Source organism: Boeremia exigua, assembly GCF_020726555.1.
Source record: "Boeremia exigua strain MPI-SDFR-AT-0100 chromosome Unknown C7974scaffold_9, whole genome shotgun sequence".
In the NCBI taxonomy this organism is placed as follows: Eukaryota; Fungi; Ascomycota; class Dothideomycetes; order Pleosporales; family Didymellaceae; genus Boeremia; species Boeremia exigua.
Window position 1 is genome coordinate 597,782 of NW_025763526.1, and position 24,695 is coordinate 622,476.

The following is a 24,695-nucleotide window of genomic DNA, read 5'->3' on the forward strand; positions in this document are numbered from 1 at the left end:
CTCGACGCACAAGTTCTTCTTGAGCGACGTAGCAGCCACGGAGCTGTACAGTAGCCCGAACAGAGCAACTCGCGTTGCCGACGATCAACACAAGCATCTATCGCCCGTTCTTGCATCGTATTCCTACACATCGTTGACACGAAAGAGCCGCAACTAGGCAACGCACGTGCGAAGAGGCGCCGCCGTTTGACACTTCCACAAACTTGATGGCTTGCGTCAAATGTTACCTCTTTCCATGGCCAAGCCTACACAGCGCATAAACAATGTCATTCTTCGCGCCTCGCACGCCTTGCACTCCCAAAACAGCACATGAATCTCCGGACGGCAGCGAGTCGCATTCCCTCTTCGTACGAGACTTCGTGGGATCAAGCGCCCAGGCCTGGGGAACCCAACTTCGTGACGGGAGATCTGAGTCCGGCCTAGGCCCGCAGTTTCCACCTGCTCTAAATAGCGCTGGCGCCAAATTTTCATCAACATTGGGAGGCCTTGAGACAAGAACACCATGTTACCCACTGAAGAAGCACAACAGCTGAGCGACCGATGAAATACAGATGGGCTGGAGTTGAGTCCAGCGCCTTTACCACCAAGCCAAGGTTACATGTCAGCTGAAGGGCAGTCTTTTACAGTCTTGTGGCGAAGGCTATGTCTCTGACTGCTGATTGCCCCTGACTGAGCTGTGCCTGCCAAGATGCTCGGTAAGCTTTCGGGAACCACCCGAGGCTTCAGATTCAGTCAGTCATCCACCGAGCCGAATGTCGATGTGGCACTATACCTAGTATGGTTGAGACAGAAATCTCATGCCGCCTACAATGTCTCCTGTAGCAAGCCACAGGCCCGCAACCCTTTGACGCCCGGTCCCCTGTCGTGGCTACTACAGGAACAGATAATGGCAGATGATTGAGGCCGAACCTTCAAACACGGCACTCATACACTGCTGGAGGGAGCCATATCGGTGGATAACCTGTTCGTCTGTCCGGGCTCAGCCCTAGAGTAAAGATGCCTATTCAACATCGCTTTCCCGGCTCCATTGTGATCCAACTTTATCCGAAATGACCTACTGTCCGGTGCGGGCGGCCCAGTAACCGGTCAATCAGCTTGGGAAAGGCGCCACGAGGAATCTGGTGCAAAAGCCTTCACCAAACATAGCGCATCGCATGGTGGCATGACTCTAGACGCTACACGGCCCCGTCATTCCATATCCAGCTAGCATGCTGAGCTCCCCACCAATAGATATGCTCCATCGTCTCTGTTCCTGCATATAGCGTCAGGGCTGGCTACCTATGTACAGTGGGCCTGAGTGCCTCTGCCGTCTGAAGGAGAGGATGGCTTTATGCTAGCAAACGGCGCAGGCAAGCCACTGAAGTGTCATGCAGGAACTGCAGCCTGAAGATTAATACATCGCAATCTCCCGTCCCTTTTGATGCTCGACTTCTCCTACACTCAGTCGTCGTCCAGTCACTCTTTCGAGGTCTATACTAATAGCGAGCATTTGCTTGCGTCCTTTCGTTGAGCCCGCTCATCACGATCTTTACTGGCTTTGGCCGTCCCTTCATTACAATACGTACAGTTGATATTTAAACTAATTCCGTAATCATGCGCTCCACAATCACTACCCTCGCGACCGTCGCCGCTGGCCTCCTCGCCTCGACAGTGTCTGCACAAGGCAAAGTTGCCATCTACTGGGGTCAAGGTGCCTATCAGAAGGAGCTCAGTGTAGTCTGCAAGGACCCCAGCGTAGACATCGTCAACATTGCCTTCGTCAACGGCTTCCCAAAGAACCGCAACACGTACCCTGATACAAACTTCGGCGAGTACTCTCACTGCCTTTCGGCCAGACTCAGGCTAACAGTCCGCAGGAAACGCTTGTGGAGGTGACTACTACAAGAACCCTGATGGCACAACAAGCAAGCTTCTTGCGAGCTGTCCCATCATCACAGAGGGTATCGCGGAGTGCCACAAGAACGGCAAGAAAGTTCTGCTATCGCTCGGTGGTGGTTACCCTACAGGTGAGCGGTCAAAAGAATCAAGCTATCGTCATATGTATTGACGTCCTCAGACTACTACCTTGCAAGCGACGATGCAGCGAAGTGGCTCGCAGAGGTCCTGGTCGGAGCGTTCGGTCCCCAGACAGGTGGCAACTGGCCCCGTCCCTTCGGTGCCTCCGCCGTTGACGGGTTTGACCTTGATATTGAGTCTGCGAGTGCTGTTGGCGCCCAAAAGTACCAGTACTACGCTGAGCTTGTCAACTACATCAAGAAGCTCAGCCCAGGCATGCTGATCTCTGGTGCTCCTCAGTGCGTTGTTCCTGATGCTCACCTTGACGACGCCATCGCCCGGGCTCCTTTCGACTATATCTTCACGCAGTTCTACAACACCGACGAATGCTCTGCCAAGCGAGGCTGGACTGAACGCAACCAGCAAACGACTGGTTTTACCTTCGACAAGTGGGCTGCGCGCCTACAGGAGAAGTCCTTCAACAAGGGCGTCAAGCTCTACCTGGGCCTGACTGCTGGCACTAACGGCGGAAACCCTGCCCATTACCTCCTGCCTGAGCAAGCAAATGACTTGGTCGTCAAGTACCAGAAGTCTCCTGTGTGGGGTGGTGTCATGCTTTGGGAAGCCACCGTTTCCCAGAACAACACCGTTTACGGCCAAGGATACTCCAGCTGGATGAAGTACGCCATTGATGGCACCTTCAAGCAGAAGTACCATCCGGTTGTTTCGTCGACAATCAGGTCGTCTTCCACTCTTGCCTCATCTACGATCAAGCCGTCTTCCACCCTTGTCTCGTCCACGGTCAAGCCGTCTTCCACTCTTGTCTCGTCTACGATCAAGCCGTCTTCCACTCTTGTCTCATCTACGATCAAGTCGTCTTCGACCCTTGCCTCATCTACAATCAAGCCGTCTTCGACCCTTGTCTCATCCACGATCAAGCCGTCTTCCACTCTTGCCTCTTCCACCAGGTCCTCGACTCTCGTTTCATCCAGCACTCCCATCGTCTCAAAGACTAGCACTGTTGTTCCCTCGTCGAGCGCCCCTGTGTCCTCTAAGACCAGCACTTATGTCCCCTCGTCTTCGAGCACCCCAGTTGTTACCAAGAGCTCTTCGGTCGTCCTCAGCTCCACTGCCGAGCCTTCCAGCTCTACTGTCGTCTCGTCGTCCAGCTACCACGTCACAGCTCCCAGCTCTGCTGTCTCGAGCTCCGCATCCATCGCCAGCTCTTCATCCATCGCTCCTAGCGTTGAGTACTCTGACTACTTCTCCACTGCCATTCCCACTGAGTACAGCGCCAGCTCCACCGCTGAGCCTAGCACTGTTTACCCTGAGGACGTCTCATCCACAGTTGTTCCTTCCAGCTCCTCGGCCTACGTCACCAGCAGCGCCTCCAGCTACTACGAGACCAGCTCTGTCCCGGCCGTTACCAGCTCTTCGTCTGACTACTACTCTGATGCTTCCAGCTCCACACCGGTCGATGTCACCAGCAGCGCCTCCAGCTACTACGAGACCAGCTCTGTCCCGGCCGTCACTAGCTCTGCGTCTGACTACTCCTCCGAGGCTTCCAGCTCCACTCCGGCCGTTACCAGCTCCTCGTCTGACTACTACTCTGATGCTTCCAGTTCTACTCCTACTCCTTCAGCATCGGAGTCGTCCGACTCCTCTGTCTATCCCGTTTCGAGCAGCACTTCCGAGTACGATGTTTCCAGCTCTTCCACACCTGCCGGCGCCTCGTCCACACCTTGCACTACTTCGACTGAGCTCTACCCTGAGTCTTCCAAGACACCCGAGGCTTCCTCCGCTTCGGAGTACTCATCTTACTCTGAGTCTTCCAAGGTCCCTGAGGCTTCGTCCAGCTCCTCGGTCGAGTACCCCATCGAGTCCACCAAGACCCCCGAGGCTTCGACTACTTACTCTGCCAGTGTGAGCACTTCCGAGACACCCGAGGCCTCATCTGCCACCGATTACTCCTACTACTCTGAGTCCTCGAAGGTTCCTGAGGTTTCTAGCAAGCCTTCTGAGTACCCAGTTGAGTACCCAACCAGCTACCCAGTCGTTTCGACCAAGACTCCTGAGGCTTCTTCTTCTGCTTCTGAGTACAGCTACTACTCTGAATCATCCTCAGTCCCTGCTGTCTCCTCCAAGGCCTCCGAGTACCCAGTTGTTTCCACCAAGACCCCTGCACCCTCCGAGTATGAGTTCTACAGCACTGCTACTCCTACAATCACCAAGCCTGCTGAGAGCACTACCACTGTCGTCACCACAACCTATGTTGACACTTGCTCCACCGGCCTGACCACCAAGACTGCTGTCATTACCAAGACTGTTTGCAACGCGTGCGCTAAGCCTTCCGACAAGCCTGAGGCCGACTACCCAGAGGACTGGACCACCAGCGTCTACGTTTCCGAGACTCTCACCGTCACCATCACCAAGCCCATTCACCCGGCCACCGACGTCCCGGCTTATCCCACCATCGTCTCTGAGTACCCCACTGCTCCTAAGCCATCTGCGCCTGCCGCCGAGTACCCTGTCGAGAAGGAGGAAGTTCCCTCGCACGAGACCCCCGCCAAGTCCTCCTCCGTCCCGTACGAGGCCACGAAGCCCAGCCCCAAGCCCGAGGTCCCCGCTCACCCTGAGGTTCCCTCTGCTGAGAAGCCCTCCACACCTGCTGCCGAGTACCCCGTCGCTTCGACCAAGCCCTCCTACCCTGAGGATGCCACCGTCACTGTCTCGCAGTACATCACCCTTACCACCAAGGTCGCTACTCCCGTTGCGTACACGCCCGTCGCCTACGTCACGCCTGTTGTGCACCAGGGCTACCCTGTCGGCAACGGCACGCTTCCTTCGGGCACTGGTGCCGTCAAGCCGTCTGCCACTGGTACAGGCAAGCCCATCAAGCCTTCCAGCTACGTTCCTCCGGAGTTTGAGGGTGCGGCTAGCAAGCTCGGCATGGGATTGACAAGTGTTGTCGCTGTCGTTGCTTTCCTCGTGTTGTAAGAGTTGTGTCACTACGGGATTTGGGCTGTGTTGTATAGATGAGACGCAACTTTTTCGCTTCTTTTATACCACATTTTGATTTATAGGTTGCTGCCCTTGTGGGCAGTGATGTTTGGCTAGATGTATGAAAACTTTATGCGAATACGATTTCTTTCTCGTGTGTAGCACCTGTTCATCGTAACCCATTACTCTCTTCTTTGCCTGGGACCTGCCATTTCCGTAGTCAGCTATGGCTACCGTGAATCTCCCGGTACTGCACTCGCTCGCCACTTTTGTAAGAGCCTACTAATTCTTATCGTAGCAGACAAGCCGCACAACTATGACCGAAAAATTCTTGTTCAGCGCATACAAGTGAGGGAGTAGTGACGACATAATTATCCCTTGGTGCATGATGCTGCATTCTGCCAAGTGTCGGTCGAGCGTGGGTGTAGGTAGTGACCGCACTACCAGAACGCCTTACGGACTCAAGTCAGTCCCAATGAGCACTTCTGCTGACATGGCCGCATCAGCGATTGAAGAGTGCGCTGTGAGGCTCACCCAAGGATCATGCATGCACGCTGCAGGCCACTTGCTTTTACGCGTGCTATTGAATGTCATCTTCGCGCACCGCACTAGCCCGATGTGTACAATGTGTAGAGCTGTCAAAACGACACATTGCGGGATGAGTTGTTCTTGAACTGCAGTTCAACAACACGTTCAAGGCACTCTGACTCGGCTGTGACACCAGACCTAGCATTCGTGGCAGCATTGGGACCGTAGCCTCACGTTCCGGCCCGCTCCCGCGAGGCCAGAGGCAAAAGCAGCGACGCAGCTTGTGATTGGAAGAAGCTTGCGGCAAGAGACGCAGGTCCATGACGGGACGCCAGCTCCAGGCGACGTGCAGCGACTTCAGACGATCTGCTGCTGTCTGCAAAACGTTCACGTTCGTTCACCTCGCTGGCCTCGGACCATGGACGCCGCCAATAACACCATGACGCTGTGATGGCGCCGGACTGCCTTTTCTGTTCCTGCTTTGGCCCGCGCTCGCTTGTATGACATGGGTTAGTGATGATGCACGATGAACTGGCACTCCGCAAGCAATCGTCACGTCGCCAGGCCGGCACACACTGCCAGATGCCAGCCGCAACGCCCGCAGCGATGCCTTGATTGCGGCTGGGTCGATGCACGCCGGCTGCACGTGCGGCCTACAGCCTGAGTTCGTCGCGCTACGCGGCGAGCGTGAACGGACGGCCCTCTCGACGCAGTGCACTCGACTCGACTCGTTCGCACATCGCCAACGGTCGCTTGGGCATGCAGGCCGTAAGCGCACACGCTCGAATCTCCTGCTCGTGTTGCCCGGCCGCCTGTGCGTGAGTTGCGCAGACGAGGGCGCGCACCCGTGCGCCGGACTGGACGCGCGCTTCGAAGCCATCGAATGACGTTGGGGTCCAGGAGCAGCATTGACACTCTCGCGCGCACCTCCAGCGCATACGGGCTCGTCCAGGCGCACGAATCGCGGCCGCCGCATTGCAGGCCGGAGCATTAAGTGTCGGTGAGTGATGCGCTGTAAGTGCTCGAGGCCTGCCAGCCACCTCCATCAGCCCCCCCATTTCGCACCTCCAACCACCCTGTCGGCGCCAGGTGCGACGGCAGCAATGGCTCCCCTGCAGCGCTCTCCACCTCACATCTCACTAATTCGCCGCATCCCAGCCATTGCGACTTTTGCTGCATACCCGCTATAAGCAGAGCAGCCAGCGCTGCTTTAATCCCTCCACCACCCCATCCGCCGGGGACTCACCGCGGCCCCGCGGTGCAGTCGCGCCTGCGAGTCACGCCTGCCGCCTGAGCAGGCTTTTGCAGCCATTGCCATTGCATCACCGTCGCCAGCTTCACGTTGACGTCGGCCGGCCCCCCAGAGCTTGCCAACCTGCTGCCCTTCATCCCCGACCACCGTAACGAGACCACGACATCCAACGACCGCGACGACCCCTACCAAACATCCTTACAGCTACGCCAGCAGCAGGCCGACGAATACTACCGCGCCACCCACAACCACTCGCGCGTCTCGAGCTCCTCCGGAAGCGCTGCCCACAGCTTGCGCCGCACCCCCAACTTCGAGCAGCACCAGCGCGCCAGGTCCGTCGACCCCAGCCAGCAGCAGCAGCGTCTCGTGCGTTTCTCTGACGGCTCTCGATCGGCACCTCGCCCGCGGCCCTTGTCCTTGTCGCGCGATCCCTCGCTCTTCGAGCCGCACCCAGCTCTGCGCATCTCGCGGCGGACTGCGTCTGCCATTCGCTTTGTGCTCGAGGAGGCCATCCGCGCACCCTACGCCTTCACGCCGGACACGGTAGAAGAGAACGCAGCCATGTCAGACCTCATGGCAACCCGTCCCGCCAATGGCGGCGCACGCACCACCGGAGGCCCGACACCAGTCACCCAAGCTGATCGGTCCAACATTCGCACACCCCAGATGATCATGAACGAGCGAAGACAAAGGGAGGCGGCACGGCGGCAGCAGACCGAGGCAGAAGAGCAGCAGAAGGCCGAGGAGGAACGCAGGAGAAGCGCCGAGAGAAGAGCACAAGCTGTTGCTGGCGTAGCTGGCACAAACCCCCTTACCGAGCCTGGGCAACCACGACAGCCCCAGCACGCTCCTTCACGATCCGGCGATCAACACGTCAGATACCCATCCACAGGCGCACCTCGCCCGCCAGACGGCATGCTGCCCACGTCAAGTCAGCCCCAAGCCGCCATACCAGCCCCACAGCAACCACGCTCCAGAGCCAACTCGCAAGCACAGCAGCAACCTCGCCCTGCACAACCTGCACCTGCGTCCTCCACAGGCGAAAGGCGGCAGCCCTCAGGCGACCGCACGCACGCGCGACGTCCAGCAGGCTCCACCGGGTCTGCACAAGCTGGACCATCAACAGCGGCACAGTCGCGCCCAGCAGTTCCTCCGCCCGATGCCTCGCAAACTCAGATTCGTGACTCCACGACGTCCACGTTTCCTCACGCGTTCGAACGTTGGGAGACGCTCTCTTCCCACTGGGAAGGCCTGACCTCGTATTGGATACGGAGGTTGGAGCAAAACACCGATGAAGTCCGTCGGGAGCCTCTGGCTCAGCAGATGTCACGCCAAATCACAGATCTGTCTGCAGCTGGCGCCAACTTGTTCCATGCCGTTGTCGAACTCCAGCGCCTTCGCGCATCGTCGGAGCGCAAATTCCAGAGGTGGTTCTACGAGCACCGACAAGATCAAGAGAAGGCGCAAGAGCGTGAAGCATCTTTTGAATCTACCCTCCAAGCTGAGCGCGATGCAAGAATCGCTGCTGAAGCCAATATGGAACGCATGGCTACCGAGAAGAAGAACGCCGAGCGTGCTGTGTCTGAGATGAAGCGCGAGCTACAGATCTCGAAAGAAGAGGCTCGACGCGCGTGGGAAGAGCTTGGGAGGCGAGAGCAAGAAGAGCGCGATCGGACCTCTTCGTTGCGTGAAGGCCAGCCGACATTGGTTGGTGGAGTACAAGTACTTCCCATGGCACAGGGTATGGGCGGTCCCGGAATGTCTGTCGGAGAGGACGCATATGCTGGCGCACAAAACAGCGGTATTGAGCAGCATTACTCTTACGAGGAGGCCCAGTCTCCAACAGATACGGATCCCTTTACCGAGCGACGCCACGGTCACCGTGAGCAGGACATCGCGAATTTGGCACAAGGCGCCTATATCCCGTCAGGCGCTGCGTCCACCTCTCAGCCAGTCAGCTCGAGCCATGCTACAGCACACCCAATCGCACCTGGACCTTCTGTGCAATATCCAATGCCAAGTTCGCAAGGCCAACAGGCTGCCGTACAGCCAGCAAGTTCGCACCCTGAGGCTTTTTACCAGCAGCCAGAATCCTATCTGCACGAAGGTCGAGCCTCTGTGGCTGAGGACACACAGTCTTACGTGACCAGCAACCCAGACGACATCTCAGATGGTGACGAAGACTATGCCTTTGACAGTCGTGGCAACTACATTCTCGACGATGCTGGCCACCGCATCCCATCTCGCGCCCTCCAGTCTCCCATGTCTGACGAATACGATGTCACTGAAGACCGTCGTAGGGAGTTGGAGCATCTACAGCGCTACGGCCCGGCCGCCCATCCTCCAAGCCAGTACGCAACGACTGGTCCTGAGCAGGGCAGCCCGCATGGTCAGGGCTACGCAACAGATTCGCCCGTTCCCGACTATAGTGGTGATGGATACGGCGATGAGTGGATCGGTATGAGGCACCATCACCCTACACGACTAAGCGATGTGCCCGAGGAGGACGAGAGGAGCAGAGCGAGTCCAACGAGCAGGGCGAGCGCGACGAGTCGGGGCAGGCTTTTCTAGACCTCCGGTCTTGACAGTCACCACGTATCGACGTTCCCCCTTGAACCTTGACCGACCATACATCTTACTGCGAGCATACTTCACCTGACGTATTTTAACGACGCATCTGCACAAGCATCTAATCTCTGCTGCGACTTGCTTTTACAATACCCTTCTTCGACATCCTTTTGGACGTCTACATGCATTTTGTTTGGCATTAGCGCATAGCAACCCCTGTATCAATACCGGACAGTCTATCTGCGAGCACATGGGCGGTTTCTGTGGTGTATGGAAAAGGTGGAGGGGTAATTCTGGTTTTTAGCTATGAAGAGAGGTGTGTTAATATGAGCGTTTTGACATCGAGCGCATTTCGTTGTCACGCGAGTGTCTTGTGATGTGACCTCTTTCCCGTGCACGTACCTATCTATACCTACATGGTCAAAGAAGGCAAGTGCATCGCCGCGACTACCACCTCTAAAGTCTGCAATAATCTGACTAGTTACTAGCATTTGCCATCAGTGCTTCAAGCCGGCTGTCGGGGACAAGACAATTGAACTCTGGGGCGGTATGCACCTTGTGCAATGGTCAAGTCCAGCCGCAATGTGTATGCAAAGTGGGCCAATCGCGCGTGCGCGTGGCGCCCTATAGCGGCCTTGCACGAAGCTGAAGACCATCCAGGCTCGGCCAAATGCGATCTTCAAAACACACTATACCTGCGGGAATCGCATCGGGCGGGACGAGCCTCAATGTGGGAATTCCATTCGCCGGGTGAGGATGTTCAGCTCTTGGCTGCGATGCATCAGCGCGCTCCCCGGGGTCTCGAATGCGTACATGTACAACGAAGAGTGATGGACAGCTTGGAGATATGAGTGCTGGTCGCCGCAAGCAAGGAGCTGTTGCAGACTTCTCCCCTTCTTGGCCTATATTTACACGCACTTTGTGTGCCGTGTCGAGCTGTAATGAATACCATGGAGTACAGTAAAGACACGCCTGCTACGAACACCAGCATGCCTTCACATAGCTATGGGAAGGCTAACGAATACGTCCAACATACTCAAGTCCATCCTGAACCTAATGCGGGCTTCCTTCCTCCTTCTCATAGGGGTTACGCCGCCAAACTAGGGCCATGGAACATATTTGTACTTGCTGTCGGTGCAATTGCAAGCTTCCTCGCGATGGCATTCCTTGCACTTCTATGGGCAGGAGCCGAAAGTGCAAGGAATGGCGAACGTACGCCCTCGCTCTGGTTCTTCATCGTTGACAACGGCTGGGCAACTCGCGTTGTTACAGTGGCTTCAGTCCTGATCCGTCTCGCAACCGCCGCTCAAATGGGTGTCTTTGCTGCACTCATTGCAGCTTGGGTTCTCGAAACCACTGGCGCTTCTGCTGAGCACTTACCCATGCTCTCTATCATTCGGACGGTCAACAACGGGCCTCAGTCGCATATCTGGAACGTCTTCCACTCGCTTCGAGTCGGATCGAGATACATCTACTCCACCATTGTCGTAGTGGCTATCCTTGATGCGCTCGCACTGCAGTTCACTTCCACCCTACTTATCACGGACTTCAAGGATACAGCTATCGTTGCAGGAAACGCTCTCAGCACATTCTCAGGAAACGAGTACAGCACGATCTACTACACCGCCCACGAGCAGTATGATGATGAAGCTGGAAGCATTCAGGCAGGAAACGGTGTCGATTTCTTCCAAGCCGGGCCAGCTGCTTACGCACGGTTTGCTGAATGGGCAGAGGAGCCCCAAATGGGTGCGGATTACGCAGACACGGGCGCTACGCTCCGTGCTTTCTTGCCCTTCGGCTCATCTGACACTAGGAGTGCTCTGCGTGGCTACGACGGTCCAGCCACCGTGGTCGACGCTCGTGTCCGATGCGTCTTGCCTTCAATCGAGATTCACAACATCACGTTCATGTATGAGTCTGGAAGCAATTCCAATTACGAGATTGCAATCGCAGGGAAAGTTACGACTCAGGGCAGTATTACCGGTATGATACAGGGCGGAGACGACGGCGAACGCACAGGAATAGAAGGTTTCTTTTTGATCAGCGTGGTGGCCAGAATATACTGGATCAACGCTACCGACTGGAGACTATCTTACACCATGTTACCGGCTTTCACGGATATCTCGGGCTTCTCGAATAACGTCCTGGAACCTGATAATACAAGCTTTGCGCCGCTACTGCTGATGAATGCCACTGGTGATGGCTGGCAGGCGGTCCTCGACGAGGTTGTCAACCAGCAGATTGAGACTTCCTCAACCTTCATCGTTGGCCCTTACGAGTGGAGCCAAACACCGGCAGGCGTGTGGACAGATCTAAAACCTTCATTTTCCAACTCCAGCTCTAATTTCAGCTCCACCTTCAGCTCTAACTCCAGTTCGACGTTGGACATTGGCTTGAGCGCCACTCTCTGCTTCGCCAACTTGAACGCCAACAACTACGCCATTCATGCAGACGACGGAGCAGACTTCGCTGAGCCCAATAACATGACCTGGATTGCAGACACCAAAACCTACGACACCTCCGCTGTCCGCCGAATGTTGGATACGTCGACCAAAGACCTAACGCCCAAGCAGCGCGGCATTCTCACTCTACACGCGCCCGCTGACGGCAACTGGACTACGCAAAAGCTCGACGACGACTCCGACTACATTACCACGCCTATCGTCACTGGGCTGCGCAAGCTCAACAACCCGGCCTCATACTCTCCAGACTCAGCCTATCTCGGCCCAAACTGGGGTGCATCCGCTGCCTTCACACCCTTCTCCACCTACAACGGCGTACACAAGACGCACGCAGCCCTCTTCCAAGACGTGATGAAAACGACCCGCAACCCAGCCCTCGCATTCCAAGCCTTCTTCACCATCGTCATGCAGATGACCTACTACGACCTGCTCCCGCAATTCGACATCGCCTCCAACGCGACCTACGCGAAATCAGAGCGCGTCGAGGTGCCCGCGCAGTGGATCGGGTTCGGCGTCGTCATGGGCCTGCTGGTGCTGCACGCCGTGCTGATCTGCACCGCCGTGGCGCTGTTTCTGGCCAAGACGGATCACTCGCTGCTGGGCAATGCGTGGCAGGCGGTGGCGCAGGTGTCGTCGAGCGATACGCTGGAGACGATGCATTGTGCGTCGAATATGACGGATCTGGAGGTCAAGCGCTTGCTGAGGATGGGCAGTTTCGAGGAGAACGATGTCGTACTTCGGACGGGGGCGGAGGGCGGGAGGAGTCAGGCTGTGTATCGGAGAGGGACTGGGGAGGTTTATTAGTGTTGTAGTCTGTCTCTCGTACTATTCAGCGTCTTTGATGCGTTCAATTATGATTGTAGGCGCCGTGACAATGGATATCGACATAGACTGTTGCCTTACACATAATTCGCATCTCGGAAGCTTCGAAAAGTCGAAGTCTACCGTCGTCTCGCCGTCAATCTCGCCTTGACTTGTTGCGTGCTATAAATTCACAAGACTTTTCCGCGCCTTACGCTTATGTGTATACTCTCCCTCGACTTGCCTGAAGCTAGTGTAATCAGCGAAGCCTTCCTAGGTCTCCATCGGAAGGCAGTATCCTTTGCCTGGCAAAGCCAGCTCATCTAGGGCGCTGCAATATCAAACTCTCGCAGGGTCAGCGCAAGCACAGCCTTGAGTTCGATCAAAACAACTCCTACATATGCAATTGCGAGACCCTCCTCAAACCGACGCCATGCGTTGGCAGACTTTTGCGCCGTTTCCTGTCAGTCAGCGCTCGGGCTTGGAGGCGCCCACGTCCTCGCCCCGGATTCGGGTGGGGCGGCACAGAGCTCTGCTAGGACGCAGTCCGTCGTCGCAGGGTCTTGGGTTAAACGGTCTCTGCGCCCTAGAGATGCTGCAGCAGCTCATAGCTGTATAAATTTAATGATGACGGCGAGAAGGTAATCGAGTTTGTCTTGGCCAGAACGGCGTCTGCCGGGGCTGGTCTGCTGCAATGGTATATCCCGCGACCACAAGGACCAAGTAAGAGATTATGTCCGTCGGTCTCTTTTGCATTCAGCTCAGTGCCAAATTTACCCAAGTCTTCTTCTCTGAGCCCGGAGAGCTTCATTTGCCTGCGGCGGGTCTATTGTGCCAATGCACGAGAGCATAACACCCGGCTCCAAGTTTCGATCGAACCTGCCTTCAGTCGAGGCATCGGTGGCGTCTGGAGCTGTGTTTACGAGTGAAGTGCAGGTGCAACAATGCAGGACTACGCGCCTGCAGCTGAGGTGACGCAACTACAGCTGGGTCGATACGAGAGCAACGTACCCCTTTTGCAGGTTGCTTGTGAGTGACATCCGTAATGACGCCAAATATTTGTAGAAGTCTATTATGACAGAGCACCGTCTGATATAGATGGTGTTGAGCCTCATGAAACCGGAAATCGAGGTTGCCCCCAGAGGCATCGCGTGCAGGTTTAAATGGCGTTTATGCGCATACGACCAGGGTCGCGCGCCTTGGACCAGGTTGATCTCCGCGCACAGGTGTGACGATCATATCCTAGTGGGAACGAGATCCGTCCCAATTTGCACTGACCCCTTCGCTGTGCATGCGGTGTCGGAGAAAAGACGCGTGGGCGCTTTCGTGCATCGCACCTATCGCGTCGCCGTTGACAACAGTGTTTGCGTGCGTCCATGACGGTAACACGTCCTGCATGCAGGTTGCAATTGCATGAGAGCCCATAGCGCCACGACTTATTGCGAATGAGTGGTCGTAGATTTGCAGCGGGTGGCGGGTTTTGCATTGAGCGTTTCGCACTGGAGCAAGGTCGTGCCATCCTGGTTGCCTTGTACCATCCTGGTTGCCTTGTACCGGTTGCTCCCCTGATATGACGCTCACAGTTCTCGAAGCCAGCGGACGGCCCTTCACCACGTGTCGCCTTACCCAACGCATCCGCTGCGCTTACTTTTCACACTTCTAGCTTGAATCAGGCACTCTGCCCACACTGAAGCATCTCCAACTCTCATCTCGCACCTGGTGGACCTGACAGCCGTACCTTGCAGTAGCGCTGAAGCGAATCGACCGCTTTACCGCGGCTAACTTGGAAAGTGCGACCTTAATCTCCCCACGCGGACCCTGAGCCATTCACTCTGTCTGTTGCGCGGACCCACCCGACTTGCGCGCCTGCTCGAGGGACCTGACTGACCTGATTGATCTCCAGCAATCCTCCTCCAATTTCACTCACTCATCACCGCGGTTGCTTGCAATTCACTGCCGTGAGCGCGGGACAGGGAACCTAGCTCTTGCAACCCAAGCCCAAGCAGCTTGCTCCGCAGCTGCTCTCCTTTCTCGGCGGCCCAAATTAATCGCACAAGTGTCTGCCACCCGCTGATATAACGGGTGCAGCCCGCGTGATTAGGATGGCTGGTACTGCTCCTTCCACTATACTCTCTAATACATACACCAAAGACGGTTCGCCCGATCCATCTGCCGTGCCCTCGTCAAACGGCAGCTTCCAAGCCACTGCAGCACGCAGATCCAGTTTCTCGTTCCTTCGAAAGCGGTCTTCTGAGAGCAAGACCAGCACGTCACGAGCGCCCAGCATGAGTCGCAAGCAGAAGGCGCTCGCCCAGGAGGAGGAGCTGCGAAGGCAGAGAGAGGCCGCAATGTTGCCCAAGGAGCCACCCCGCCTTCCGACCCACTCGCCTCTTCCCCAGATTGCTAGTTTTGGAGGAGAACTTCGCCCCGATTCCGTTGCTATTGTCTCCAACAAGGTCGGCAACTACAGTACAAACTTCAGCAGACCTTCAGTCGAGCAGCACCGGATGGCGCCTGCCACCAACCTCGCTGTGATGCCACCAATTCCTGGCAGCTCGCATTCTTTCATTGACACAGACCCCTACGCCAGGACTGAGAGCATGACGAACCGTGGCCGCTACAGCTACGCCAGTAGCCAGGTCAGCGCTGTCAACAGCCCTCGCCGTGTGCGGAAGAAGAAGCAGCCTACGCCATTCAAGTACGTCAGACACCTGGCATGCGCCATTCAATACTGACCTCAAACAGCATTCTCGTCCTCGGTACCAAAGGCAGCGGCAAGTCATCGTTTATCGAGTTCCTTCGCACTGCGCTTGCCCTGCCCGCCAAGAAGCGCCCTCACACCCCTTCTCCACCCCCCAGCGCGGTCGCGGAAGACTCACCTTTCACTTCGCAGCATTTGGAGACGGATGTAGACGGCGAGAGAGTGGGCGTTACTCTCTGGGATTCCGAGGGACTTGAGAAGAACGTGGTCGACTTCCAGTTGCCCATCATCACTGCGTTCCTCGAGTCCAAGTTCGAGGAGACTTTCGGCGAAGAGCAGAAGGTCATTCGCTCACCAGGTGTTAGCGACACACACATTCACTGCGTCTTCCTCATCTTGGACCCCGTGCGCCTCGATGCCAATATTGCTGAGGCCCGCAAGAAGTCAAACGTCATCAATGTTGGCAGCGCCATTTTTGGCGGCCTCGATGAGAGCCTGGATCTCAATGTGCTTCGTGAGTTGCAGACGAGGACGACCGTCATCCCTATCATCAGCAAGGCCGACACCATCACTGCTGCGCACATGCGCCACCTAAAGAAGATGGTCTGGGACACGATAAAGCGAGCCAAGTTGGATCCTCTGGAGGCACTGGGTCTTGACGAATTTGAAGATGATGACAGTGACCGACTAGATGAGCGGGACGAAGACGAATACGTACAGTCTCCGGACAACGAAGAAGTGCTGAACAAGGTGCTTGGACGTTCATCCTCCGAGGCCGCTCGTTCTATTGCATCGTCGCGCGCATCTTCCGCCTCGCATTCCCCGTCAGCGTCTCCGCCGAACCTCCGAAGGAGCCACAGCCGCAAGCCGTCAGCGATATCCGCATCGATACATAAGGAGGATTCTGAGACGCCGTTTCTCCCGCTGAGCATCATCTCGCCAGATCCATATGAGCCAGAGGTCATTGGCCGAAAGTTTCCGTGGGGCTTCGCGGATCCTTACAACACCGAGCACTGTGACTTCGTTCGGCTCAGAGAAAGCGTCTTCAGTGAATGGCGATCAGAGCTCCGCGAAGCAAGTCGCGAACAATGGTACGAGGGCTGGCGAACTAGCCGGCTGCAAAAGGGCAGCAACCCAAGGGGGCGCGTCATGTCCCCCAATGGTCTTGCAGCGCAGCAAGCCTCCATTCCTGGCTCGACTGGACGCGCTTCCACCTCAAATAGCCAATACCGCGCGTACCGCCCTGACAACATGTGAAGGCTCTACTCGACAGCATGACTCGTGGGCTGGAATCGAAGCAAGTTCCCACAGCGAAGCCTTCCATATCAACGACTGTCTTACCGAGCGAGTTTGACATCACGCCAGTCCTTCTTCCAACATTCAGTTTGATTGCATAAAAAGGCTCTCCGTCTTTGACTACAACAAAACATCACCTCTTCCCTTACCTCTAGCAGACATCTTGTACCCATACCCAGTCCTTTTCTATGTTCGTTGAGTTTGATCTCAGATCTGCATGTACCTTTGTTGCTTGACATTGTTTATTTAAATTGCGCATACCCCTCTTCTATTGTTTAGTACGTTTAGATGACGCCGTACGATATACTGCAACTCGCGAGTTGTGAGTTTCTGGGTGGTCGAGTAGTAGTAATACGCTGGACGTCTACACGCCGATTGAGCGAGCGCGAACGCCAGTCTGCGGCTTACATAAATTTAAAAATGGCATTACTGTATATTACACGCTTTGTTTGGGTTTGATCTGTGATGTCTTGCAGACTCATCGAATGATTTCAACGAGATTCTGAACTTCAGCATGACAGAAGGTGGTTATGAAGAAAGTCTTATAAGCCTCTATTGGTATCATATGCAACGCTCAATCAAGTCTAGATCTCCCATCTACATCTTCATCTGTTCCTCGTCGTCGTCTATGCAGCAACCTGCGCAACCACGTCCCCGAGCTTGCTCAACTGCAGCTCGCCATCGGCACCCAGATCATCCAGGCCATGGAACCCCTCCTCAACCACCCACCGCTGCGTGTAGTTGCACAGCACGCGGCACGCATTCCCCACAACCAGCAGGCCCGGCGGGCGGCTGCCCTCCTCCTCGACAGCCGCGCACACGTGCTCCAGCGTGGTGCGAATGACCCGCTGATCAGGGCAGCTGGCGCGCTCGAGCACCGCAACCGGGAGCTCGGCCGGGTACCCCTTTGCCACGAGGCTGTCGACCAGCGCCTGCAGACGGTGCAGCGACATGAGCAGCACGATGGTGCGGGTAGCGACGAACTCGGGGGGATCGAGGGGCGCGCCCTTCCTGCCCGTGCCCGTGCAGACCAGCAGCTGGTCCGCGACGCCGCGGTGGGTCGCGGGGATGGCGGCGAACAGCGGGGCGCTCAGGGCGCTCGTGATGCCCGGCAGCACGGTCGGCACGAAGCCGTGGGCGCGGAAGAAGTCGTATTCCTCGCCGCCGCGGCCGTAGATGTACGGGTCGCCCTGCTTGATGCGGACGACTACTTTGCCTGCCTTGAGGCCCTCCAGACCCCATTCCAGAAGCTCTTCCTGGGCGCGGTCGGCGTTGCCGGGGAATTTGCGCGCGATGTGGACGGTGGCGCGGCGCGGGACGAGGTCGAGGATGGGCGCGGGGACGAGTTTGTCGGCGAGGATTAGGTCGGCGGATAGGATGGCCTTGTAGGCGGCGCGGGTGAGGAGGTCGGGGTTGCCTGGGCCTGAGCCGGCAAGGATGATGCGGCCAGTACTCTTTTCCGGGGCTGCGGTCGATGTCGGACCGATCTTGGAGGCGTTGCTGCTGGCGAATTCGCGGAAGAGGGTGTCGATGTCGGCGTCTGTGATTGCTGCGAGGCGACGGAGGGGCCAGTACTCGCAGATTTGCGAGAGCCAGCGCATGCGGCGGCCGCGTGCTGCTTCCTTGCTTTCCTCGAGGACAAGCTTGTTAAAGGTCGCGGGCTGACCGCTGTCTTCCTCCTCGGCTTCAAGATCTTGTGACAGCTCTGCAGCATGCTCTTCCTCCCATATGCGTCTTCGTAGCGTGCCAAGTCTCTCGACGGCATCGCCCAGGTTCGGTGGCAACGAAGAGGCAATCTCGCGCCGTATGCGAGCGGACAACTTGCAGCCCTTGCCAGATGCTGTGACGCCAATCTGGAGGGGACCGTCGGAATGTGTGGAAAGAAGCGTAAAGGAGCAGAGGTTGGGCGCATCGGCGACATTGACTGGAATTCGTAACCGGCGGCAGAGGCTGGATATCTGTGTGCCTAAGTTTGTTAGACATGTCAAGTGCATTCAACACGTTAGACGTACTTTGCCCCTGCTTGCCGCCTGCTGTCACAAAGACTGCATCCACAACACCATCCACCTCGTGGCGACCCAAGGTGGTAAGGTCTTCCTCTTGGAAGTTGCGCTTGATCCACTTGACTTCGCCTTCTTCAATGCGCTTCACCAAGCCGTAGTGTAATGTCGCATCCTCCGGGGCAATCAATACAGGGTGTGCGCCGACTTCGATTGATCGTGTGCATCGCGCGCCGGCGAGCGGATTCGAGCCGATGACAAGATGGATATGTGAGGCCGAGTCGACGGCAGTAAGTAGCGCGGGGGCCATGGTGTGTGTGTGTAGAAGATAATAGAGCTCAAGCACAAGCCAATGTCTCAAGCAGAGGAGGGGTATCGAAAAGAGTATATACAAGAAGATTATTCTGGTGGCATGTCCAACTTGGGGCGACTTGCTAGTCACATTTCGTTCCGATGTCGATCCAACATTTCCGAGATAGCAATAACGCAATCCGCGCTAGACATCCCCGCGGAAAAGCGTGGTGCATGTCGACGGATGCGGCCAATCAGCGGCCGTGGATTGCGAGTAAAGGCGACGATAATTGCCTGCTGTCAACGGTTTGTCGCATTCAGTTCTCCGGCTCGTCGCGTCCCATCACGATGTCCAAGGCCTTGCGGCTTAGCATCAGGCTGTGTTCAAGAGCGTTGAGCTTGGCCGAGGCTGATATCAGCGCGGGGTCCTGGGTTTCGACACGGATCTTCTCTTTGACGCGGACGTCTTGGCCCTTGTATCTGTACAATTTATCGGCTTCGTCGTGGACAGGCGTGCGCGTGCCACCGAGTGCTGACGACAATCGGTCGCGGAAATTGAAGCCTGTGAACGAGGCAGCCTCCTCCTCCTGCTTGGTCTCCAGCGTGCGAATCTCAAGACACAGTGCGGCATCGAAGACGAACATGTGGAAGGACACGTTCGGGGGCAGCGGCGGGTCGAAGGTGTTCTCGTCGACGGGGTTCTCCCACCACGACATCTGCACGTCCGAGTAGCCCTTGAGAGCCTGGCGCGCCTCGAGTATATGGTCGTGCAGGAGCTGCAGCTGGCCGGCGACGAAGCTGGCGTTGGTCGCGTCGCCGCCCCAGGAGACGACGTCGATGGCATCCAGGCAGCTATTGATGGAGGTGCGCACCGAGGTGAGCTGCGGTACGACCAGCGTAGGTGCAGTCGGTGCAGAGGAGATGGCGACGTCGTATGACTGGGAGCCGCGCGGCGGGGGGAGGGTTGCGATGCGCAGCTTGACGTTCTGGGTGCATTCATGAGCCTGGTGTCTTCACATGCACTGTATGTCAACATACGCCCTTGACAATGCGCGTGCCGACGCGGGTGATGAGGCCCTTGAGGCTCTCTGAGCGCACCGAAGTCAAGACCAGCGTCAAGCCGTTCTCTGACGGGGCCAGCAGCGCCGCGCATTCCTCCAGCCCGGCCTTGAGCGACTGCAGGGTCTCCTTCAGCTGCACGAGCAGCCAGTCGAGCTCGCGCTGCTGCGACTTGACCTGCTCGCGGGCCAGCTCGGCGGCGTCGATGGGCGGCCACACGGAGGTCGACATGTTCGGATTGGCGGGTGTAAGGGACAATCACTAGCGACTGTCTATCAACTCAAGCGTGACGACAGGCCACCTGCGGTCGGCTGGTGGTGCACAGGAGCTCGGATGCTGCCGAACCAAGGCAGCTCCAGCGCAAGGGCCGCGACCGAGCTCCCTCGCCAAACGATGCCTGCAGCGCATCGCACTCCACCAGCCATTGACTCCGCAAACATCGCATCTCACTCACGGCGGCCAGGACGGTTCCCCAGCACGCACCGTCTGCGCACCGTCTGCGACCGCCGGCTGCATCCAGCAAGGCGCGAGTCTTTGTGTCTCTCGCGCTCGGCAGGATGATGCAAAGCGCCGTCACGGGCAGCCGTGAGGTCATGGATAGCGTGCAGCCGAGCTTCTGACGGCGCCCACGCCATACGTCACCCTTGGCCTGAGTGCCCGATTCAAAAACAAGAGTCTGCCCTTGAAGACACTGCCAACAAGGCTTCCGTTTCGGGCTCCTAAATACCAATCGCTGCCGTCGAATCTCCCTTGCTCGTCCTGATATACCTACAGCCGATAATCCTAATCGATCCTTCTTGGACAGCATTCACGTTTCAAGATGGTTTCTGCAGCCAGTAAGTACCCCTGCCGCCCACGCATCACTACCTCGCGCACCACCGCTGCCCTCGCACCGCCGTACTGATGCGCTTCTTCGCAGAGCCCGTGTTCGGCCTGGCCGCCCTGGTCCTGGTCGCCGGAGGCATCGTGATGCAATTCTTCACCATCCTGTCCGGCGCCATCAACTCGGCGCCCATCAATCAGTTCTACTTCCTGGAGGCCGCGACAAACGGGATCCCCAACGCGCGCAACCCTTCGCGCTGGACGTTCTTCGCTATCTGCGGCCGCGACCCCAGCTCCGGACACAATGCGAACTGCGGAAACGTTGTGCCTGCGCTGCCGTTTGACCCGCCGCGCAACTTTGGCACCACGGACAATGTGCCCGAGCAGTTTGTCGGCACGAACATGTACTTCTACCTGTCGAGGTTCATGTTTGCGTTTTACCTGATTGCGCTGTTCTTCGCCGTGTGCGCGCTGTTCACGGGTCTGCTGGCGCTGTGCTCGCGTCTGGGCGGCTACCTGTCCGGCCTTACAGTTGCGATCGCGCTGTTCTTCCAGGCGCTGGCTGCTGCTCTGCTCACGTACGCTGTCCTCTTTCTTTGCCCCTCATACACAAAGCTAACGCCCGACAGTGCCTGGGTGGTCAAGGGCCGCAATGCCTTCCGCTCTGCAAACCTCGAGGCATCCGTTGGCCGTTACCTGCTCGGCTTTGCGTGGGCCTCGTTTGCGTGCTTCTTTATTGCAACCGTTCTGTTCTGTCTCGGTGGTGCGCTTGGTGGTGACCGCTCATCGGGTGTTAGCCGCCGCCGCTCGACCAAGAGTACCAGGAGCCGCGCCAGCTTCATGGATACTGACAGCCAGAGGCGCGTCAAGGATGACTACTCCGCCTAAACACGAGGATGTTGGATGAGAGAGAGGATTTAATAATGAACTAATGGGGAAGACACTTGAGAGACAATGTGGGAGCACATATAAGATGATATCCATGACTTAATGCTACTTAGCGACTGTACAAAGCAAGTTTACTCGTACATACGTAATGAAACCCTCTTCAGAATTTCTCCTCCTCCTCGCCAAAGTCCCACTCATCAAACATCTCCCCCAGCAAAACCCTCTCCACCCCCCTCTGCATCCCACCCTGCGCATCCTCCCTCTCACTCACAGCCCACACATCAAACCCCACCCCGGCCACCCCAACAGGCCCCGTCATCGGCACATACGCCTCGCGGCCCTTGCAAATCCCCACCGCCTCGTCCAACAGCACCAAATCCGGCTCCTCGACCAGCATACTCGGGTCCGTCAGCCCCTCGTACCGCTTCACCGGCGGCGCGCCCTGCACCAGCTGGTACGCGAGCACGCGCCCCGGCCGCACCGAGGGGAGCGTGTATTCGCGGCCCGGCGCGGCCGGGAGGGCGAGGGCGTGGGCGTCGAAGGCGGCGAGCGAGGAGGCGACGGAGGGCGGGTGTTTCTGGGCGAGGGCGCGGGTGAGGGTGCGCGCGCGCGCGGTGTAGGATAGGATGAGGGCGATGGCGGGCTGGGGGAGGTAGCGCGTGGCGCATGTGCGAGGGCGTGGTGCGTTGGTGTTTGCGGGTAGGGGCGGGGCGGCGGGCGTGAAGCCTGGGGCGCCGGAGTAGAGGAATTGCTGCCATGGCTTGAGGCCCGAGATGAAGGGGCCGGTTTCGTACCAGCCGCCTAGACCCTTGACTCTTCTGTGGGGGTCGTGGATGATGGGGGCGACGGGGTGGTGCTCCTGTGTGGCTGACTTCGGGGCCATGAGTCTGTGGATGAGGTCCATTGTGTCTTTGCATTCTTTCTCGAACTCTTCGGCTGCTGTTGCGAGATGCGCACTGCCGTCGGCGCGGTAGTAGGGAGCAGGGTTGGACACTTGCCACACGTCAAGTAGGCGGAACCATATGCTCTGCATGAGTGCGTTGTCGGTTGCGTAGAAGTCGGCGAAGTAGTCAAGTAGATAGGCTGCAGCTTGCCAGAAAAGTTCGAGGAAAACCTCACTGCATGGTATGACATCGTGTCGCTGATTGCCGTTCAGACGCTGGTCGAAATGGGCTCGGCCTGGATGCTCAATCATGTTGTAGAAGTGAGCGAAGACAGTCTTGATATCGAGCTCGTTTTCGCGGCAAATGTATCGGAGGGTCAACACAGGTGCTGAGGTACCATGCTCCTCAACGCGAATGATGAGAGGTTTCATGATGGGCGAAAAGGTAGCGAAGCAAGCGTGTCAAGAGTGTGATCGAGAGAGAGTGATTATGTGTCTAAAGATCACACGTGCGCCAAGACATTGCTCAAGGCAAACGCAAGTGTGCTCTGCATAGGTGAAAGGCAGAAAAAGGCTACTGCTTCCAAGCATACGACATCCTGCTGAGTGTACTCATCCTACCGTGTTGCATATTGCTGAGTAAAGCTTCTTCCAAGGCCGACTGGCTGATGCCCGCATCTGTAAAAGTCAGCCACGTTCAAAGCTCTGTTCAGTCACCGCCACATACCATCAATGTCACTGAAGCTGCTACCCATGCTAGGAGTACCTTCGCTTCCCTCCTTGCGCCTCAACGCCTGAGTTCTCGGGCTTCCAAGATTCGCCATTGCAGCGCGGTGATTGAAGTCAGGGCTCACAGGACTCTTTGCAGCAGCCCCAGGACCAGAAGGCGCATCGCTAGCAGAGCTCGTCATGGAGGAAGCTGTTTCCGTTGTTACTTGAGAATGCGGGCTGCTCTGCTTAACTGATGGACTCCCTCTCCGTCGATCTACAAGTCGCGTTCTCTGTTCGGGTTGGCTCTGTCTCGATGCAACTGGCGTTCGTAGGGCGGCGGATGCGAATGGCAGCATAGTGGTACCCTGTGATCCTGCCTCGTCCCCTTCCAGAGTGCCATCACCTTCCGCGAACGGGGCTAGTTCGCGAGGTCGTTTCTGCTGGAAGCGTGGTGGTCTCTTGAATAGCTGGCTACGATGGGCAGGATGATCGGCGTCGGACAGCGATGATGAGCTCGACGATGATGAGGCAGGGATCTCGGGAGATTCCGGAGGTTCTTGCTGTGTCGTGTGGGCCGCCGTTCTTGGAGAGACAGATCGATCATCTTTGGCAGGTCTAACAAGGTTAGGTCGTTGCGTTGATCGTGCAGAGAGCGTCCGGGTGGGTAGTTGCTGAGTCTGAGCGCGAAACTGCGTGATAGTCGTCGTCGAAGGCGTCCTGGTCAGAGTCGAGACGGGCTCGACAGCATCTTGCATACCGAGACTTGGGCTGTTCCTGGAGTGACCAGATAGGGCTGAGGTTGTCCGAGGTCCAGCACCACCACTGCCAGCTCTCTGCATTGCAAAGCCACCAACAGGCGTGAGCGTACTTCCGCCACCGGAGGCAGTAGGCGCGGTGATGGTGGAACCGCTGACCTTCTTCATCTGGTTGCGAACATGCTCGAAATGCCGTTCATACAGCCATGCTGCTTGCTGCAGCAGAAACGTTGGAGGCACTTGGAATTTAGAAGCTAGTTCAACCCAGTTGAGGTCACTCGTCTTGGATGATTTGGAGATGACCTTCCATAACTGGCGGTCCTTCTCAGCGTCCCACTGTGCTTGCGGTGGATCTACAAAGCTGCCGCGTGAAAAGGGAAGCCGTATGAGGGCAGTAAACTGGGTAGTAGCCATAGTCAAGATGTTAGATGATGCGAAACGATGATGGGAGATGGATAGATGGAGGTGAGGTGATGAGGCTAAGCGTGAACCAATGAGCGCTCAGATACCCAGGCCTCCATCAGGCACAGGGCAGGGGGGGGGTTCGTCACTTTTGCGTTTGAGTATCTGATGGCGAGGAACACTACCATATTATTACAAGCACGTGTCATAATTTCCCTTTCAGCAAAAATCAATCAAAGAGTGTAGTGAGGAAGAACACTCCATCTTCACCTGTGAAAGGA

General features: G+C 57.0%; 9 protein-coding genes across 9 annotated transcripts; 5 read left to right on the plus strand and 4 right to left on the minus strand.

The window, feature by feature from the left end:
* Window positions 1-1,951: 1,951 nt before the first annotated feature.
* Window positions 1,952-2,646, plus strand: C7974DRAFT_280299 (glycoside hydrolase superfamily; the record flags this gene model as incomplete). Its single annotated transcript, XM_046137583.1, has 2 exons — window positions 1,952-2,006; window positions 2,057-2,646. Coding segments are annotated over 2 exons (645 nt in total), but the record flags the coding sequence as incomplete, so codon positions are not given.
* Window positions 2,647-6,152: 3,506 nt separating this feature from the next.
* On the plus strand, window positions 6,153-9,346 carry C7974DRAFT_435612 (uncharacterized protein; the record flags this gene model as incomplete). Its single annotated transcript, XM_046145071.1, has 3 exons — window positions 6,153-6,337; window positions 6,613-6,781; window positions 6,890-9,346. The coding sequence occupies 3 exons, from the start codon at window positions 6,153-6,155 to the stop codon at window positions 9,344-9,346; spliced, it is 2,811 nt and encodes a 936-aa protein (XP_045994603.1).
* A 713-nt stretch (window positions 9,347-10,059) lies between these two features.
* On the plus strand, window positions 10,060-12,807 carry C7974DRAFT_226782 (uncharacterized protein). Its single transcript, XM_046137295.1, has one exon. It carries the CDS (start codon window positions 10,285-10,287, stop codon window positions 12,607-12,609), a length of 2,325 nt encoding a protein of 774 aa, XP_045994604.1. The 5' UTR covers window positions 10,060-10,284; the 3' UTR covers window positions 12,610-12,807.
* Window positions 12,808-14,545: 1,738 nt separating this feature from the next.
* C7974DRAFT_226826 (uncharacterized protein) lies at window positions 14,546-16,604 on the plus strand. Its single transcript, XM_046137296.1, has 2 exons — window positions 14,546-15,304; window positions 15,352-16,604. Exons 1-2 carry the CDS (start codon window positions 14,709-14,711, stop codon window positions 16,562-16,564), a joined length of 1,809 nt encoding a protein of 602 aa, XP_045994605.1. The 5' UTR covers window positions 14,546-14,708; the 3' UTR covers window positions 16,565-16,604.
* Window positions 16,605-17,022: 418 nt separating this feature from the next.
* On the minus strand, window positions 17,023-19,062 carry C7974DRAFT_226858 (uroporphyrin-III C-methyltransferase-like protein). Its single transcript, XM_046137297.1, has 2 exons — window positions 18,616-19,062; window positions 17,023-18,569 (listed from the first exon to the last, which is right to left on the minus strand). Exons 1-2 carry the CDS (start codon window positions 18,911-18,913, stop codon window positions 17,230-17,232), a joined length of 1,638 nt encoding a protein of 545 aa, XP_045994606.1. The 5' UTR covers window positions 18,914-19,062; the 3' UTR covers window positions 17,023-17,229.
* C7974DRAFT_226862 (RAVE subunit 2/Rogdi) lies at window positions 18,735-20,319 on the minus strand. Its single transcript, XM_046137298.1, has 2 exons — window positions 19,933-20,319; window positions 18,735-19,880 (listed from the first exon to the last, which is right to left on the minus strand). Exons 1-2 carry the CDS (start codon window positions 20,182-20,184, stop codon window positions 19,212-19,214), a joined length of 921 nt encoding a protein of 306 aa, XP_045994607.1. The 5' UTR covers window positions 20,185-20,319; the 3' UTR covers window positions 18,735-19,211.
* A 17-nt stretch (window positions 20,320-20,336) lies between these two features.
* Window positions 20,337-21,827, plus strand: C7974DRAFT_363481 (SUR7/PalI family-domain-containing protein). Its single transcript, XM_046139761.1, has 3 exons — window positions 20,337-20,789; window positions 20,873-21,353; window positions 21,405-21,827. Exons 1-3 carry the CDS (start codon window positions 20,774-20,776, stop codon window positions 21,661-21,663), a joined length of 756 nt encoding a protein of 251 aa, XP_045994608.1. The 5' UTR covers window positions 20,337-20,773; the 3' UTR covers window positions 21,664-21,827.
* On the minus strand, window positions 21,824-23,111 carry C7974DRAFT_458088 (uncharacterized protein; the record flags this gene model as incomplete). The annotated part of the gene is made up of 1 exon (XM_046146075.1): window positions 21,824-23,111. The coding sequence occupies exon 1, from the start codon at window positions 22,976-22,978 to the stop codon at window positions 21,824-21,826; it is 1,155 nt and encodes a 384-aa protein (XP_045994609.1). The 5' UTR covers window positions 22,979-23,111.
* A 9-nt stretch (window positions 23,112-23,120) lies between these two features.
* On the minus strand, window positions 23,121-24,426 carry C7974DRAFT_316472 (uncharacterized protein; the record flags this gene model as incomplete). Its single annotated transcript, XM_046138561.1, has 2 exons — window positions 23,121-23,224; window positions 23,274-24,426. 2 exons carry the CDS (start codon window positions 24,424-24,426, stop codon window positions 23,121-23,123), a joined length of 1,257 nt encoding a protein of 418 aa, XP_045994610.1.
* Between the last annotated feature and the right edge of the window lie 269 nt (window positions 24,427-24,695).

What these genes read in the sequence shown, in the direction of transcription:
- C7974DRAFT_226782 (XM_046137295.1), top strand. Translation starts at nt 10,285, where the DNA reads ATGAATACCATGGAGTACAGTAAAGACACGCCTGCTACGAACACCAGC.
- C7974DRAFT_226826 (XM_046137296.1), top strand. Translation starts at nt 14,709, where the DNA reads ATGGCTGGTACTGCTCCTTCCACTATACTCTCTAATACATACACCAAA. An exon ending in AAGCAGCCTACGCCATTCAA is followed by an intron (nt 15,305 to 15,351) that starts GTACGTCAGACA and finishes GACCTCAAACAG; the next exon opens with CATTCTCGTCCTCGGTACCA.
- C7974DRAFT_226858 (XM_046137297.1), bottom strand. Translation starts at nt 18,913, where the DNA reads ATGGCCCCCGCGCTACTTACTGCCGTCGACTCGGCCTCACATATCCAT. An exon ending in AGGCGGCAAGCAGGGGCAAA is followed by an intron (nt 18,570 to 18,615) that starts GTACGTCTAACG and finishes TAACAAACTTAG; the next exon opens with GCACACAGATATCCAGCCTC.
- C7974DRAFT_226862 (XM_046137298.1), bottom strand. Translation starts at nt 20,184, where the DNA reads ATGTCGACCTCCGTGTGGCCGCCCATCGACGCCGCCGAGCTGGCCCGC. An exon ending in GCACGCGCATTGTCAAGGGC is followed by an intron (nt 19,881 to 19,932) that starts GTATGTTGACAT and finishes GAATGCACCCAG; the next exon opens with AACGTCAAGCTGCGCATCGC.
- C7974DRAFT_363481 (XM_046139761.1), top strand. An exon ending in CTGGCTGCTGCTCTGCTCAC is followed by an intron (nt 21,354 to 21,404) that starts GTACGCTGTCCT and finishes AACGCCCGACAG; the next exon opens with TGCCTGGGTGGTCAAGGGCC.